This window comes from Erythrolamprus reginae, chromosome Z (assembly GCF_031021105.1).
Source record: "Erythrolamprus reginae isolate rEryReg1 chromosome Z, rEryReg1.hap1, whole genome shotgun sequence".
Lineage (NCBI taxonomy): Eukaryota > Metazoa > Chordata > Lepidosauria > Squamata > Dipsadidae > Erythrolamprus > Erythrolamprus reginae.
Window position 1 is genome coordinate 126,882,815 of NC_091963.1, and position 18,262 is coordinate 126,901,076.

The 18,262-nt window shown below is 41.4% G+C and overlaps 1 protein-coding gene across 3 annotated transcripts in view; it reads right to left on the reverse strand.

Moving 5' to 3' along the window:
• Window positions 1–4,146: 4,146 nt before the first annotated feature.
• Window positions 4,147–18,262, reverse strand: part of LOC139153679 (serine protease 33-like) — a 29,033-nt gene continuing 14,917 nt past the window's right edge. Inside the window, exons 5-8 of one of the 3 annotated variants that reach the window (XM_070727939.1) lie at window positions 17,386–17,657; window positions 15,402–15,571; window positions 12,080–13,403; window positions 4,147–7,740 (exon numbers count right to left, since the gene is read on the reverse strand). In XM_070727939.1, the coding sequence (XP_070584040.1) occupies window positions 13,119–13,403; window positions 15,402–15,571; window positions 17,386–17,657 (727 nt within the window). In that variant the 3' untranslated portion in view covers window positions 4,147–7,740; window positions 12,080–13,118. Of the gene's footprint in view, window positions 11,119–12,079; window positions 13,404–15,401; window positions 15,572–17,385; window positions 17,658–18,262 lie in introns of all 3 variants that reach the window. The other 2 variants (XM_070727938.1, XM_070727937.1) reach the window with 2 other exon arrangements.

The following is an 18,262-nucleotide window of genomic DNA, read 5'->3' on the forward strand; positions in this document are numbered from 1 at the left end:
CACCTTGAAAGCCCTTTATGGCTTGGGACCCACGTTATCAGAGGGCCTACCTTTTTCCAAGGGTGTCTACCTATCCAATTCAATCTAGTAGATTGGGTATGCTGCAGATACCCAATCAGTTAGAAGATGTCAGCTGGCAGGGATTAGAAGATGTGTCTTTTCTGCAGTAAGAGGGGTCTTCCCTTGGAAATTAGAATGCCCCCAACCTTGTTAGGCTTTTAAAATCTGATGGAATTCTCAAGCCTAAGGCACTGAATGTGTTAAGGTCCTTATTGCCTGCCTTAATTATTAACTGACCAAGTATCTCAGCTGCTGCACATACAGTATTTATTTTGGGTGTGTTTTTTAATAGTTATTGTTTTAGAATGTTTTAATTGTTTTAATTGTAGCATTTTTAATTGTAAACCACACAAAGTCCATTGCCTGAGATGGGTGATTTGAATGAATGAATGAATGAATGAATGAATGAATGAATGAATGGAGGGAGGGAGGGAGGGAGGGAGGAAGGAAGGAAGGAAGGAAGGAAGGAAGGAAGGAATACTACCCAGACTATTCAGTGGGATATGACATTTGAAAACAGATGCATATATAAGTGCAACTCAAGAGGATTTGATAAGTGAAGCAAGAAAAGCAATTAACTTTTCTTTCACTGTTCTCTTTTGCACACCTTTTTCCTCATGTGACAGTTCTACCTAGTCACTCTCCAAGAATCTAGATGGCCAGGCAAACTATGAGCATCACACTTTTTATGGACCTCCTTATGAGAGGACCATAGCAACTACCTATGCAGCAGCACACCTAACAGGAAGTAATAAAGGAGAATGTTTGTAGATCAGGATTTAAATGAAGGGTCCTTGATACTCTCTGAGCTTGATTGCTTTTTTGCAGATGATTCATTACTCAGATTAAGTAACATCACCAGTGCTGGTGAGAGCACTGGATAGGAGGAGACCCTTTGCACACTTACACTTGTACACTTCCTGGAGGCCTGCTCACAGTGATTCATGTCCTTGTAACCTTTTGTTTAGATTACTGCAATGCACTCTACCCCAAAGAGCATTCAACAGGAAATATTTCATTTCTCTAAGTGGTGCAGATGGTTTTGCTTTGCAGTTGTGACATTGAAATAAGGTATCTTATTGCCAAAGATGATGCAGTACCTTTGTTTTCCTGTAAGAATCACCCAGCATCTTGGGGAAGAAATTTAGATCAGAAAGTCAATGCAGAGGGAAAAATGGATACATTCCAAGGCACCTTTAAGAATAGGAGAAATCCAACAGAAAATTCCATTCAAAAATTTCCCAAAATTGTTAGTGATTTAAAACCATATTAGGCAGAAGATTGATCAACATCTATTAGTACTAGTAGCACACTGGTTGTTTTTCTTTTAAAAAAAACCCATTAAATTATGTTGCTAGAATCAGGAATGTTGAAACAGAAGTAGAATTTAATGTGTGAAAGGATTGATGTAAATGCGCTCAGGAAATTTTTATTCCAACATTTTATACCATATATGGCCATTCATTATGTTTGTCCACCTACCTCATTTTTGCACTTCCCAGAATCCTTAGGATGTTTCCATTAAAAAGTGCTAGTAAAAAACACTGAATTCCAAATGTTCTTGGAGCTGTGTCCGTGTGTATTAATTACAGGGGAAAGCAAGAAGTCCTTAGAACAATGATTCTCAACGTTAGCAATTGGAAAATTGTTCATAGCTGGTTGGGAAATTCTGAGAGTTGAAATCCACACATATTCAAACTGCCAAGGTTGAAAAACACTGCCTTGGAACATCAAAACAGAAGCAGTGTTTTTCTGGATAGAATTCCTGGTCCACCCACTCTAGCAGTCTGTTCTCATGGTAGCAATTGCACAAGGAGGCTGAGTCATTTCCCACAGATAATCTTCAAAGCAGCCCCACTGCCATGCTAAAAAGCCACTGATCTCCATGACATTCATTAATTTATCCAATCTCTTTTTGAATCAGCCAAATTGATAGCCAGCATCACATCTTATTCTTGCTTAAAGTTTAAACAAATTTGAACAAATCTGACAGAATTTGAACAAATAACAAGGCACAGCTACTCCATTCCTTATCTTGAGACTCCACGCTACAGTTATTGAGCATTATAATTCGCACTTTGCTTAAATGACAGTTTGCCTACTCCTGCTTTAAATACTCTCTACTTTTAAAACTGGAGAGGAAGAGATTGCTTCTTTTAAAACAAAATTGCTGCTGGCACCAACATTCTTAGAAAAGTTATTTCATGAAATGGCTTTAAGGTTCACTAAATTTACAGCATGGTGCTACGTATTTCAGACTTATTTATTGTTTGCAGTATAGAAGGTAGATGGGTTTTTCTAAGACATATATTGTTTCTCAGCCACATTTTCCCCCTTCCTCCCTCCCTCCCTTCCTCCCTCCCTCCCTCACTTACTTACTTACTTACGGCCTGCCTGCCTGCCTTCAACTTCTTCTTACCTCCTACCAGGCTGGGTTGCTACCGGTGTGGTAGGCAGCTGAGCACCGGTAGTGGCTGCCAGATTGTGCAATTTGCACGCGACCGCTCCAGTGCCAGTCCTTCAGGCACCACCATCATTTTTTCTTTAATTTTTGGTATTTTTGCTTCCTGCACATGCACAGAAGCAAAATCTCAAGAGGGGACACATGCCTGTGAGATTTCAGTGACTTTTTGCTTCTGCGCATGGGTCTCCTCCTGAGATTTCAGTGTGTTTTTGCTTCTTGCATATGTGCTATGCATGCATAGCATACGTGCAACTCTTCATGATGCAGTGCACCAGTAGCAGCAGGTAAGGCCAATCCACCTCTGCCTCCTACCTACCTTTGTATCATCCTACTTCCTTCCCAAAAAAACTCCTTGAACTTGGATACTCAGATAGAACATGACTCAGATAGAACATGATTTGAAATAACTCTTCTTTGGGGTGACCCAAATATTGGAATGGGAATAATGCCACTCTGCTAGCTGTTATTGCCTAATAGTTTCAAGTGGTGAGAGTTGAAAACAGGCTTACGACAATCTCCTGAAAAATATTGTGTTTGCTATTCTGTGTTTAAATATACAGAAAGTTAAACTCATCACCCATCCACATAATTTCAATACCCGCCCGTTCTCACTTCCTCACTGTTTTTCTCTTTCATTCAATCCAACTAGTGTCCTTTTACAGTCTAACAATAGGAATCATTAATCTTCAGATTTGGGTGTGATAGCAGCTTTTGGGTGTAAAGTTGAAACTGGTCTAACAGGATGGAACTCAATTGCTGTTCATGACTCTACTGCCATTTTTTAATGCAAAACCGCCTGCTGAAACTGCTGACTTATGAATAGTATCTACCACTATGCCATAATTTGCAGTGCTTGAAAAATGACACAAAATTTAAATCACCTTTCTTTTCTCCTAAGAACAGCCATTCATTTCACCCAGAGTTATTTTTGTCTGTCTCTGAGCAGTGGAAGAGGGTTATATACTCTAAAGCAGTGTTTCCCAACCTTGGCAACCTGAAGATATTTGGACTTCAACTCCCAGAATTCCCCAGCCAGCGAATGCTGGCTGGGGAATTCTGGGAGTTGAAATCCAGATATTTTCAAGTTGGCAAGGTTGGGAAACACTGCTCTAAAGGAACAAGGCTGAAATACTCCAAAGGAACAAGGCTAGAATTTTAGGTCCTCCTTTTTGTGGAGTCTGAGTGTGGTCATTTTCTTTCAGATGTTTCATTACCAGATTAGGTAGCATATTCAGTGAACTGAGCATGAAAGATGTTACCTGGTCTAGTAACAAAACATCTACAAGCAAAAGAAATACCAGAGTTAGAAGGGACCTTGGAGGTCTTCTAGTCCAAATCACGGCTCAGGCAGAAAAAATAATACCGTTTCAGACAAATGATTGTCTAATCTCTTCTTTAAAACTTGTAGTGTTTGAAAATTCACAACTTGTGGAGGCAAGTTGGTCCACTGATTAATTATTCTAACATCCACTGATTAATTAGTCTAAGAAATTTCTTAATTCTAGGTTGCGTCTATCCTTGATCAGTTTTCATCCATTCTCTTTTGTCCTGCCCTGCCAACATCGAAACTCAGATAGCACCAAGTCTCTACAGTTCAACTTTGAAATACATATATACGGTACTTTATTTTTGGTATTGTATGTTTTTTATTATTGTTGTTGTTGTTAATAAAATAATTTTTGGATTCAAGGAATATTTATAAAATATCATTCTGAAGATTGGTATTTTCCTGCTATGGTGGAGGAATTAGGTTCTACTGTCAAAATTTAGTGTTCTATCATAAATGTTAGCATTGCCCATCTTCAGGGTTCTAATACCAAGCAAAGGAACGGATCGATATTCACTATGTGTACTGAGAAGTATCCATCTCAGCCTTATATAGACATTGAATTGATTTTATTTATTTGTTTGTTTATTTGTTTGTTTGTTTGTTTATTTGTTTGTTTGTTTATTTATTTATTTATTTAATATTTATTTGATTGTTTGTTTGTTTGTTTGTTTATTCATTTATTTATTTATATATATGCCGCCCCTCTCCGTGGACTCCTGGCATTTTTAGAAACTGTTGGAAGAAATTTCCTTGGTCCCTTCCCAGCTGCGAAGCAGTCACTGATGTTGAGAAGAAATAGACATGGAAGCAGCTGTCAGAAAAGGGATTATTTTATTGAAGGAAGACAAGGAGCAGAAGTGACTCAGCTCGAGCATTCCTGGGTTGCAAGATTGGAAGTGTGATTCTGAGCCTTTTACACTTAATTCCCCTTTGAGGCTCCTGCAGTTTGATGGGTTTATTTGTGTGTCTCTACTTAAAGTGATAGCCTAGGATCCTGTTTTCCTATTTTAATGGATTAATCCTGTTCTTGGGGCTTTGCCTTTCCTATCCTGTTGATTAATTCTGCCAGGAAAGAGGAAAATGTGGTTCCATGTGGGTTATTTTTAATCTGTGAGTTATTTTTAATCTGATTCTCCTTGTCTTAATGTAATACCCTAATTAATACTCTAGTTAAGTATTACATTTCTAACAGCCTTTCTGAGTTTTCCATTTCAGCTGGTGCTTCTTGGTTTTCTTAAAGAGGGAATATTTTGGAAGGGCAGGACTACAAGTCTTAAGGCAGCTCATGCATAGGAGGGTTAAAAGGACAGAGGCAGGAGAGAAGTATCCCTTGGCTCCCAAAAGGAGAGTTTTCAACCACGAAGGTCTACCTAGCAACCAGAGGGAAAGTTCTGGAAAGAAATTTACAGTATCCAATTTTCCTTTGCCAATTATTTCCAGATGTTTGATGCAAAGGTGGTTTCCTGCTGGTTCACCAAAACCAGTAGCAAACCATTGCTGATGTTGTGATGATGTCACAGAACCAGCTTGGTCGATGCTGGTCCGTGGGTGCTGCCATTTTTAAAATTCCTTTTCAGATGGGCGGGAGAGGGGGTTGTTGGTTTTTTTGGAGAGATTTTTTTTTTCAGGCTTTTATTTCTGCACATGATAAGAAGCTAAGTTTTCAGCACTGTCCATGCATGTTTTCAGCTTTTCGGAATTTTTTTTCAGATATTTTGCCATTACATATGCACATAAACAAAGCACATGCACGCCCACGAGCCATAGCCATGCAGCATAGGAGGAAGTGAACCAGCAGTGAAGTAAGTTAGAACCTACCCCTGGTTTGATGTCACTTTTTGTGAGCTTCCACAGGTTTGATGTAAGCACAAGCCCCAAAATTCTTTGCAGCCACGCTTTTGCCTTAGTAAATAACTACGGGCTGCCCATTTTCAAGGGTTAGTTCTTGAACCAGCTTAGCTCTTACTTTAGTGCATCCAAGATTTGTGAATCCAAATTGAGGTTAGCCAGTGTGAAATCCAGACTATTTAGTATTTTTTAAATTACACACAATGAGCTCTGGGACTCCTGCCAGGGATGAAATGCTATCAGATCCAGCCAGTTCTCCTGAACAGTTAGTAACAAAATACTTCCAGTTTTCCGTTAGTAAAAATACTTTAAAAGTTTTAAAAACGTTTTCCACCATGTGCAGCACATGATTGTCGCAGCTGATGAACCTTTTTTTTAACTTTTTAAAAAGCATTTTTACTACCTATTCTATGGAGCTGGTAGTATAAAAAATGCTTTAAAGAGTTAAAAGAAAAAAAGTCCAGACACTCAGTTGTTTGACAATAAGTTGAGAAGGGGATCATCGGAACTTTTTTTTAACTTTTTTAAAGCATTTCTTTAAACTACCTATTTGAGGTAACTGTGACTCTGTGAACTTCCTGCTTTGTTGCAGAGGCCATTTTGTGTGAAGTACAGCTGCTTCTGCGTTGTGTGTGAATCAGTTGTGGGGGTTTTGGGTTATTTTTGTGCAAAGTGTGATAGTTGGTTTATTTTTATGTAAAGTGTGATAGTTTTGAGTTGTCTATGACCCTGTGAGGTTTGTGCATGTCGCTGCAGGGGCCATTTTGTGTGAAGCTAGATTATTTTGCATTGTGTATGAGTCAGTTGTGTGGCTTTTGTACTGTTTGTGTGTGAAATATAAATGTTGGTTTTTGAGCTCATGTGGTCATATGACCATGACCACCAAAACACACCGCCCAAGACACACCCACAGAACCAGTAGGGAAAACTTTTAGATTTCACCACTGACTCATACTCATAAGACCACCAGTGCAACATATCCTGCTTTACTGGGCAACTGGGCAGCATAATTTGTGAGTTACAATCAGGACTTGGATTTTGGAGATCTCTTTTCTGCTATCTCTTCAAGTGAAGGAATTGCCTGAGGGGGATGCCTCTCACCCATGGAATTGACTATAAGGAAGGAATGACTGCTTGGGCCTTAGTGCCACAGACCAAAAAGAAGGTTTGTGTGGAGGTAGGTGAAGGGGATAGTTTCAGTCTAATTCTCAAGTGTGAGTATGTGTGAGTATGTGTGTGTGTGTGTGTGTGTGTCTATACAGGCAGTACAGACATGCTGGACAAATTTCCCTCCCACCAGAAAGAAATCTAAGCTATTCAGAACTTGCTGTGGCAACCACTCCCAAATATAATTCCCCACAGTCCATTTAACTCAGTGGTTCTCAACCTGGGGTCAGGACCCCTTTAAAGGTAAAAGGACCATTTCACAGGGATCGCCTAAGACTGGGGAAAAAACAAAATTCCCATGGTGTTAGGAACTAAAGCTTCTATTCTGGCGCCTTGGAACATATTTTTACAATCCAACCAATCAGGTGTTTACCGTTGGGGTGCCCCTCTGACCTTCCTGCCAATCAGCTTAAAGCTCTGTTGGGAGAATTGGCGCTAGACATGATTGAGGGGTCACCCCAACATGAGCAACTGTACTAAGGGGTCACAGCATTAGAAAGGTTGAGAACCACTGATTTAACTGATTGTTTACAATTGTGAATGAAACAAAAAAAAAGAACATCTTACAATGAATTTCCACCCTCCCCCAGAGTCTTTCCAGCTGTCTTCTGGGGGTTGAAAATAGTCTTTTTGGTCTTTACTTGTCCATCTCAGGATTCTTACTTTCATGTCTGCACGTGCCATGCTTGGTGGTAAGGCTGGTTAGTCATGTTTGGGAAGGTCTGCTCCACTCTGGTTGTTGTGGTGGCTTTCAGGTGGAGGCCTGAATCCAAACCCTATTCCTGGCTCAATGAATAGAAGGTTTCCTCTGGAGGCAGCATCTGGATCCATGTGCTCTGCTTCCACAGGTTGCAGAGTTATCTGTGCAGGGCTGAAAGACATGATAACAGGGTCCGCTCCCCGCTTTGTGGATGAGGAAAGGCATTGAAGGGGAATAAGAGATGGAGAGATAATGTGAAGGTGGGTACATAGATTGTAGGAAGGGTTTGAGGAAGAAAAAAATCAATACTGCAGTTATAAAACAGGTAGACCAGTTATAACAAAATGAAGACATCACAGAAGAGAGGGGGAAAACTGGATTCACATGCTTCAGAAAAGAGATAGACAGATTAAACCATTTAAACACAGTAAATGATTTTTTTTTTCTGTAATTAACTTAAAAACATTCCCTCATAACCTTAGGCTGTTCTTAAAAGTACAGAGACTGAAAGAAAAGTGAAATAAGTTTCCTTCACTCTGTTCAATTTTAAACATGAAAATTGCTTTAACTCTTTTCCCTAACAATTTAAAATCAAACATTTAACAGTTGCATTATAAGACTTAGAATAGTGGTGGGCTACGAGCCAGAATGCTAAATTGCACTCACCACCGCAGCTCGTACGTTCTTGCAGGACCAGCGCGATTTTGCTGCTGCACCTGTGGACGTAGCAAAATCGCACCTGGAGGCACAGATAAACCTTGCCAAAACATGGGCACAATTTTGCTACCTTCACAGGTGCAGCAGCAAAATCGCGCTGGTCCCACAACAACTTACAAGCCGCCGTGGCGAGCGCACGAATCCCAGCGACCAATTAGGTCCCACAGAGTTGGCCTCCTCCGGGTCCCGTCAACTAAACAATGTCGTTTGGCGGGACCCAGGGGGAGAGCCTTCTCTGTGGCGGCCCCGGCCCTCTGGAACCAACTCCCCCAGAGATTAGAATAGCTCCCACCCTTCTTGCCTTTCGCAAGCTTCTTAAAACCCACCTGTGTTGTCAGGCTTGGGGGAATTAAGATATTCTTTCCCCCTCGGCTTCCACAATTTATGTATGGTACGTTGTATGTATGATTGGTTTTTAAAATAAGGGGTTTTAGTTTTTAAGTATTGGATTGTCGCACATTGTTTTTATTACTGTTGTTAGCCGCCCCGAGTCTGCGGAGAGGGGCGGCATACAAATCCAATAAAATGAAATGAAATGAAATTTAGCGTTCCGGCTCATAGCCCACCGCTGACTTAGAAACACATATATTCTGTCCCAGGTAGGACTTTGCATCCATGGCAAAGTAAGGGCACATCCTCTCTTAGCCTACCAATTTTCAGACTCTTCGATCTAGGAAAACTCTGCTTTTTCCTTTTGCAGAATAAGGGCACTTCCTGAAATGGGCTCTAGTTAATCGCAGTTTAACCAGGGATTCCTTTCTCTTTCACATTATTCTGCCTTTACACACTCTTCTTTCTTTTCTTTTCTTTTTTTCCAGAAGGTCCCACACTTCGATTCCTCACCCCTTGCTTTCCTGAGTCCTGCCAGTGACCGCTTTGACAAACTAGTAACAGGCAGGGGAGTGGGGGGTGGCTAGAGAGAATATGAAGGGAACGGGATGCAGCTGTTGCCAGAGGAGGAAGTCTCATGCATGTACCCACTCACAAACTCTTTCTTTCTCTAGTTTACTAAATTTAAAGAGACAGTACTTACCCGCTTTCTGACAGCTGTTGAGCATAAGACTCATAATCTCCCTTTATTACCTATTAGCTCCAGGCAGGGTCCATGAGTTTCTACACTCAGACAAATGGTCTGTGTCAACTGGGTTAATCCTCCAGGCCCTGCCTGGTGGCTGGGTTGGCTGGGAGTCACTTTGTGGTCACCAAATTGTTGGAAAAAATTTCCCTGGTTCATTCCCACATGGAAAGCAGTCTCTGATGTTGAGAAGAAATAGAAATGGAAGCAGCTGCCAGAAAAGGGATGCTTTTAATGAAGGAAGGCAAGAAGCAGAAGTGACACAGCCAAGCATTCTTGGTTTGCAAGATTGGAAGTATGACTCTGAGCTTTTTACACTTAATTCCCCTTTGAGGCTCCTACAGCTTGATGGGTTTATTTGTGTGCCTCTAGTTAAAGTGATTGCCCTGGATTCTGTCTTCCTGCCTTAATGGCTTAATCCTGTTCTGGGGCTTTGCCTGTAGGTTCATTCTACCAGGAAAGAGAAAAAGGTGGGTTCCAGGTGAGTTATTTTTAGTCTGATTCTCCTTATCTTAAAGGCTCTACTTAAGTGTTCTTTTTCTAACAGCCTTTCTGGGTTTTCCATTTCAGCTGGTCTTCCTGGTTTTCTTAAAGGAGGAAGGACTGGCTTGAGTCTCTTGGACTGTTTTCTGATGTATCTGGTGAAATGAGGTTTCTGACACTGTCCTGCTGGGGTACACTTTCTACACAAAAAAAATGCTTTCAGTTTTAACCCTCTTCTTTTATACGGTGTGTCTGCATGACAAACTAAACCCAGGATGGTGAGCCTATGGCACACATGCCAGAAGTGGCATACAGAGCCATCTCCATGGATACTCTTGATATTGTAATCTGCTTCTCTGATTTATGACATACATGTTCTGGACTTGAAGGTGCTGGAGTGCTGGGAATCATTTTTGGGGTCATTTTCAGGCAATTTTTCAGGCTGTTTTCAGGCCATTTTGGGGGCCAAAAACTAGCCTGGAAAACAACCTGAAAAACAGCCCCAAAAGGCCTCCAGACCAGCCCAAAAGCAGGTTTGTGCACACCAGCCAGCTGCTCTTCAGGTTTTTGGTGCTCCAACATGCGTATGCGCCAGCGGTGGGCTACGAGCTGGAACAATAAATTGCGCTCACCACCGCAGCTCAAAAGTTCTTGTGGGACCAGTGCAATTTTGCTGCTGCACCTGTGGAGGTATCAAAATCGCACACGGAGCAGCAGGTAAAACCTCACCGAAACACGGGTGCAATTTTTCTACCTCCACAGGTGCAGCAGCAAAATCGCGCTGGTCCCATAAGATCTTACGAGCCATGGCGGCGAGCACAATTTAGCATTCCGGCTCATAGCCCACCGCTGCTATGCAGATGCGTATGCTTGCACGCATGTTCTGGTTTGAACACTCAGTGTCGAAAAGGTTTGCCCTCACTGCACTAAACCCAAACATCTAGTGAACAAATTTAGCCAAAAACGGAGACTTAATGCTATAGTTTCATTCCCAAATCATATTCTGGATTTGCAAAAGCTAGTTTGTATTCTATAAAATCCATTTAGTTACACTGTTTGGCTTCAATCTATTTACAGTCCCAATGACATAAAGTTCATAGTTGTAAACTTAAATCTTGGTTTAAAAACCTGCACATGGAGGGGGGGATAAAATCTCAGCACACTTTCATTTGTTTATCAGATTTGGGGATTTAGCACATCTTGTTCACTCAGAAACCTGCTTTGGAAGCACACACACCCCCTTCCAGCTTTTTTGAAGAAAATACGTTGTTGATCTGAAAAGACAACCCGGATATTGCTTAGAATTATGACTATCAGAAAGTCCCAATTTTGTTGTATAAATTGGAAAGTTGAAAAGAAAATCCAGAAGAAAATAGTTAACCACTTCCATAACTCTACCAAGAAAACTGCATACAGTGGTCCCTCGATCATCGCGAGGGTTCCGTTCCAGGACCCCTCGCGATGATCGATTTTTCGCGAAGTAGCGGTGCGGAAGTAAAAACACCATCTGCGCATGCGCAGATGGTGTTTTTACTTCCACCGCCGCCCGCCCTTCGCCCGCCCACCCCGTTGCTCACGCCTGGGGTTTCCCCGCGCGCGTACCGCCCGCCCGCCCACGCCGTTGCTGGGGCTGCTTCCCAGCTGGGAAGCGGAACTGGGATGTCCCCAAGCGCGCGCGCGTTGCTGGGGCGGCTTCCCAGCTGGGAAGTGGAGCTGGGGTTTCCCCAAGCGCACGCGCACCGCCCGCCCACGCCGTTGCTGGGGCCGCTTCCCAGCTGGGAAGCGGAGCTGGGGTGTCCCCGCGCGTGCCGCCCGCCCGCCCGCCCACGCCGTTGCTCGCGCCGCCGCTGGGGTCTTACCGGGGCAAGAGGGGGAAGACCCAGGGAAGCCGCCCAGCAGCTTATCTGCCCGGCGGGAAACTCCACCATCTACGCATGCATGGCCATAGAAAAAAGGCACGCATGCGCAGATGGTGTTGTTTACTTCCGGGATGAAAACTCGCGATATAGCGTTTCGCAATACTCGAGATCGCGAAACTTGAGGGATCACTGTATACCCAATTACAAATTATTTCTTTTCTTCAAAAGGAAATTGAAAAGATGACTATACCATGAATGTACCAGGAACCTGGCAAAATCTCTTTTCATCTTCACTTTGTCCTTAAAAGCATATTTTCTCATCAAAAGCATATTTTCTTTCCTATATAAAACCCAACCTAGTGATAAGAAAACATACCTGAAATACGTAGCTGAGTTGTTGATCAAAAGTCCAATAGGATTTGGTTCTGTGGTCATTTGTAGTATTTTCTCCAGTTATTATTTAAATTATTCCTAACATATAAAGAGGAGATGAGGGAAAGTGTTTTCCAATTCCAGTCATAGGTATTAAAAAATATTCTTGGTCCAGCCTTGTTTCCAATTGATACGCATCACATATTTTCCAGTATTTCTAATACTCCCAGAGAGATATTAATATGTTGTCAACTAAAAGCTGTTTTATTTCTTTTCTTTCCCTGTCTGCATATTCAAATGGTATGAACTACCTACCATTCTACAACTTCAATATCATACAGTTTCATTCAACTCTAATGGGTAGACCAAATCTAAAGTTAGGTCCGAGGTAGATATTGGCAAAATGAGATTTCTCAGATAATGAGCTCTAGTCTGCTAATGGAACAAGGTTTCATTTAGCTATTTTACTACACCACTTCCCTCACCATTTCAAACAGAACAGGAATTGTTGGATTAGGTCAGTGCTAGGCAAATGCCATCCAGAAAATTTTACGAAAGTTCAATATGACTTGAATAGGGTGGCTCTTCCATATTTCCTTTTCTTTTTATCTTTGGAAAGACGTTCTTGATTAAAAAGTAGTCCTTTGGTATGTGAGGTAGGAAGTGATATGAACAGCAGATTTGAGAAACAAACATGAGAGCTCTTGTTCTCCTTCACAGAGATAGATGAACAAAACAAAATGAAGAAATCTGACTCTTTCACCAGTAAAATATTTCTCGACATCTCTAATGCCCTAAAAATCCATAACATTCCATTGTTGAACTTTAAAAAAAATAAACTTCACATTTCACAATCCATTCATTTGGGAGAAATAGACCTCTAATGCCACATCAGGGATAGAAGCTGGTTTAAATGTCCATAAATATATATATTTTAGTGGAAGATGCTGCTGTTCCGAGAATACTTTGGTTAAGGTTTATTTTTCTATTAAAAAAATCAACTTGGTAAATAAAAGCACAGAATGTCTTATTCTCAATCTGTCTCAGAAAATGATGATAAAGCAGGAAATCAGAAGCTGGAGAACAAAATTGAAATGTTTGAGGACTTGGCTTGAGGCAGGTTGAGATGAACTAACTCGGTAATAAGTGACATTCACAAGGCCAAATTGCACCCCAGAGTAGTGATTCTTAATCCAGTCTTGATAAAAACTAACACGGGTGTAAACTCCTGGGCGGTTGGAGAGGCCACACAGATCACCCCAGCTCACAATGCCTGCAACAAACCAGGCACCATCCGCTTGGCAGACTAATGGACCTCCGGAATCACCCTGGTTGAGAAAAATATGCAATAAGAGTTTATGTTATCACTCTGTGTATAACAGGTTACTTCTTCCCTTTTATGCATAGGCTGGGCCAGCATCAAAACATTATAATACTATAATTTTACCAACACAATCCACCATCTTTCTGGTGGATTCTCATAGAAACGTAGAAACATAGAAGTCTGACGGCAGAAAAAGACCTCATGGTCCATCTAGTCTGCCCTTATACTATTTTCTGTATTTTATCTTAGGATGGATATATGTTTATCCCAGGCATGTTTAAATTCAGTTACTGTGGATTTATCTACCATGTCTGCTGGAAGTTTGTTCCAAGGATCTACTACTCTTTCAGTAAAATAATATTTTCTCATGTTGCTTTTGATCTTACCCCCAACTAACTGCAGATTGTGTCCCCTTGTTCTTGTGTTCACTTTCCTATTAAAAACACTTCCCTCCTGGACCTTATTTAACCCTTTAATATATTTAAATGTTTCGATCATGTCCCCCCTTTTGCTTCTGTCCTCCAGACTATACAGATTGAGTTCATTAAGTCTTTCCTGATACGTTTTATGCTTAAGACCTTCCACCATTCTTGTAGCCCGTCTTTGGACCCGTTCAATTTTGTCAATATCTTTTTGTAGGTGAGGTCTCCAGAACTGAACACAGTATTCCAAATGTGGTCTCACCAGCATTCTATATAGCGGGATCATAATCTCCCTCTTCCTGCTTGTTATACCTCTAGCTATGCAGCCAAGCATCCTACTTGCTTTCCCTACTGCCTGACTGCACTGTTCACCCATTTTGAGACTGTCAGAAATCACTACCCCTAAATCCTTTTCTTTTGAAGTATTTGCTAACACAGAACTGCCAATACAATACAATACAATACAATACAAAGTTTCTCTGCCAGGAGAAACTCATAAAAAGAATATTAAGGGTATTAATATTCTCTTTATGAGTTTCAATATTGCAATATTGCCTACAAAGATTTGAAGACTCCTCAGCTCTGGAAACACTGCAATGATACACCTATCAGCAATCAAGGGGAAAGGTCTAAAATAGGCTGAACTAAAATTCCTATTAGAGAATACAATCAGAAAATTCTTGTCCTACTCTTAAATACATTTGCTAAAATGCTAGTTCTGATACTTCCAGGAATAATCATCTGTCTCATAACATCTCAGAGCCACACGGCCATTCCAATGAGTGCAGGAAAGCAGCAGCAATCTCTATGGAGAATGCCATAGTGTTATGAGAAAAGAAAGAAAAAGTCAAGATTTTCAATCACTTCAAAGGTAGATGCATCCCTTTCTGCTCGAAAAGAAATGCCCAGCCGGCGGTTTTTAGACCGCCGGCTGAAATTGCCTACAGGGCGGGGGGCGACGATGTGTGAGCTCTTCTCAGAGCTTAGTACTTCCGGGTTCATTTGGAACCCGGAAGTTCGGCTTCTGGCAGCGTGCCAATGAGAGAGCGCTGCCGGCTTGCTCTGGAGGGTCCCAGATCGCCCTATTTAAAGGGCGATCTGGAAGGGACCTTCACATCGCCGCTTTGCCAGGAGAGAGGATGTCCATGGGAGTCACCGGATCCAATATCCCTCGGGGATTGGAGGGTGAACTCCTCCCACACGATGAACGGGCGTGGCTTGGATCCAGGTGAAGGTAGTACCTCCACCTGGTTCAGCAAGGAGTTCTTGCCCAATGTTGCCAAGGAATTTTATGGTAGGAATTTCCGCCCCGTTAGTTTGTTTTGAATTAAATATTCAAAGTTACGTATTTAAATTTATTTAAAGTTATTTAAATTTATGCTAATTAATAAATTACCCTTAATAATCCACAATATATGTCTCAGCGTCTTTACTCCGCCTCTGGGGTGCAATGTTATATCATGACAAATAGGACAACTTGGTTAGGCACTTTAGTTCACTCTTAGGACCTTTACATTCTCGACTATTCTTTGAAAATGCCATGCCATACTTTGTCCTCTTACCAAACAATCTTCGCTTACCAAACAAGCATCCTTTTTTCCCTCTGCATAGCCAGCACAGAACATATCATCGTGGATTTCTCTGGTGGCAGGATTGATATTTGTACCAACGTGAAAGAGGGCATCACAGGTCATGGTGTCTATCAATGGCAACTGGACCTGCTGCAATGTTTTAAGACCTCCCAGAGTGGCTTGAAGAAGAAAAAATACATCATTATTGTTAATATTATTACTATTATTTTCCTCTGCTGAGTCACATTCTGAGAGATAGCCTGGAAAAATCCCTGCAGTTCTCTTGCCAAGATTTGCCCAAAATGATTTACCATTGCTTCCTTCCTAGGACTGTGATTGGTGCAAGGACTCCCAGCTTGTTTTGTGCATAAGGCAGGACTAGAATACATACATTTTCCTTCATGGATTGCTGTGATTGCTATTACTGCATTACAATTAAATATAACCTGCTTTTGGTATAGCCAGATTCACAAAGAGGTTTATATACAAATAAAAATGAAATAAATATCTATTCCATTTGGAAAGTTGGTGGCAATGGCACTGTGTGGACTTAGGCTACAATACAACTGAGCTAATTTCTTAGTGAAAGGCATGTGAAAGAATAACAACAGCAGTAGCACTTAAACCTATATATACAGTGCTTTATGACCCCACTCTAAGCAGTTTCCAGGATCAGCATATTTCCCACAGCAATCTGGATCCTCATTTTACAGACCTCAGAAGGATGGAAGGCTGAGTTAACTTTGAACCGATGAGATTCGAGCTGCTGGCAATATTCATTCAATAAAGAACTAGTTCATAAGCAGGAAAATAACCTGCTTATCATCAATCCAAGAATGTAAATCAATCCAAGAATGTAAACCTCAGGATGTCTTATATTAGGCAATTCTACAAAACCTCTTCTATGTCTTACTTTTGGGGGTGACTTATTTTCAGGGAAACAGGATATGTTTGTGTGGTAATGGTATTATTGTTGTTTTTAAAAGCATATCTATACAGTAGTACCCCTAGATACGAGCATAATTCGTTCCAGAAGGGAGCTTGTATGTCGAGGCAACTCGTATCTGGAACAAATAACTTGAGACGTTGTTTTTCCCCTCCGAGATAACCAAAAGCAAGGATTCTTCCGCCACCTAGTGGACGCTTGGCTCGTATCCCGAATTTGAGCTCGGGACTAGAACAGAAATGTCTCTCCCCTCGTGGCTCGTATCTTGAAATACTCGCATGTAGAGCAGCTCATATCTAGAGGTACTACTGTATAAGGTTTATGTTGCTTTCACTTTCTAAATATTGAAATCTTATTAAAATCTTCTAAACAAAAAACCTTCATTTTAGTTACATGCTACTTATGATCCTATTTAACTACCAACTGTACTTTGAAATGCTGAGTAGTCTTGGAAACACAGACAGCATCAAATTTTAGAAAGGCTCTTAGCTAGTTTCTTAAATACAGTGCAATCAGGGGTAGATTCCTACCAGTGCGGATTCCTACCAGGGAATGGATTCCTACCAGTGCGGACCAGTATGTGATGATGTGATAATGATGATGATGATGCTCCAGTACTGTTTGTGCTGGTCCATGCACACCGCCATCTTTTTTGTGGAATATTCAGCATTTTGGGGGGGTTGGATGGCTTTTTCCCATCCTCTGCTATGAAGAAAAGCCCTCCAGCCCACCCCAGGGGGCTGGAGGGCTGGAGGGCTTTTACCAACATTTATTTTTTCATCCAAAGCACAACTGAGCAGCTCCTCAGCTGTATTTCAGGCTGGAACATCCTTCTGAGCATGTGCAGAAGTAAAATCATGCAATGGGATGCGTGTGAAACTTTTTAATGCACACTGGTAGGAAACGATAACTCAAACCACCGCCGGGTGCAATGTAACTATTTTGTTCACATTTCCTTTCTTGGTTCATCTCATTAGAGTCTAAGAGCTTTCTGTGCTAAAGAGGAACCCTCTCTTCTTCAGGTCTTCCTCTCACAACTTTCCTCACCTCCATATGCAGGGGATCCCCACCCTGTCGCCCAGCAAAGGGTGCCATTTGGAAACTGGATTTTGGCATCTGGGAGGCAGGCTGGAAGGATGCCTTGGGTGAAACGGACAGGTTTCTCTAGCTGAGCCAGAGCTATATCCCCACTGGTTCCATCTCCGGAATAGTTCTCATGCACAGCCACTCGAGACAGTCTCCACCACACAGCATTTGGGTCTGGATTCAAGAGCTGGTAGTTTCCCAAGTTGGCTTTGTAATTAGAGAGTACTGCATTCCTGTTTGGAACCACAATTAAGAATTAGACCCTTCGGGAGAATTCTGCAGCACTTGTCTTCAACTATCCATTTTCATTTACCTGGTTCAAAATTTGAAGGTGGAGAGTTTCCACTTGAAAAATCTAGCCATTCCACCCATTTCCCATCCCTCTTGGTTATTCAGGATTTCCCAGTCATTGTTCCAATAAAAGAGAATATCTGTAGCTTGGGGTTGAATTCTGGAATCCTTGGCGCTCTGAGCTAGGTTGTTTGCTTGTTTTACTCTATCTCAGACTTTCTTAATCAAGCTCCCTTTTTGATATGTTGGCCTACAATTTTCAGGTTTCCCAATAATTTGATTCAACACTTCTGGAGGACTTAGGCTGGAGCAGGATGGCATACACAATGGATAGACCTCACAGAACCAACTGCTTTTTTAAAAGAACAATTTTATTTCATTTTTTTTTTAAAAATACTTTATTTATAAATATAAAGAAAGAGAAAAGGGGGAAATGGGGGAGTAGGGAAGGATGAACAGGAAAAAAATGGGGAAATAAAAGGGAAGGTGGGGAAGGGAAAAATACACAATCAAAAGGTTTGAGTAAGTAGTAACATTATACATTGTA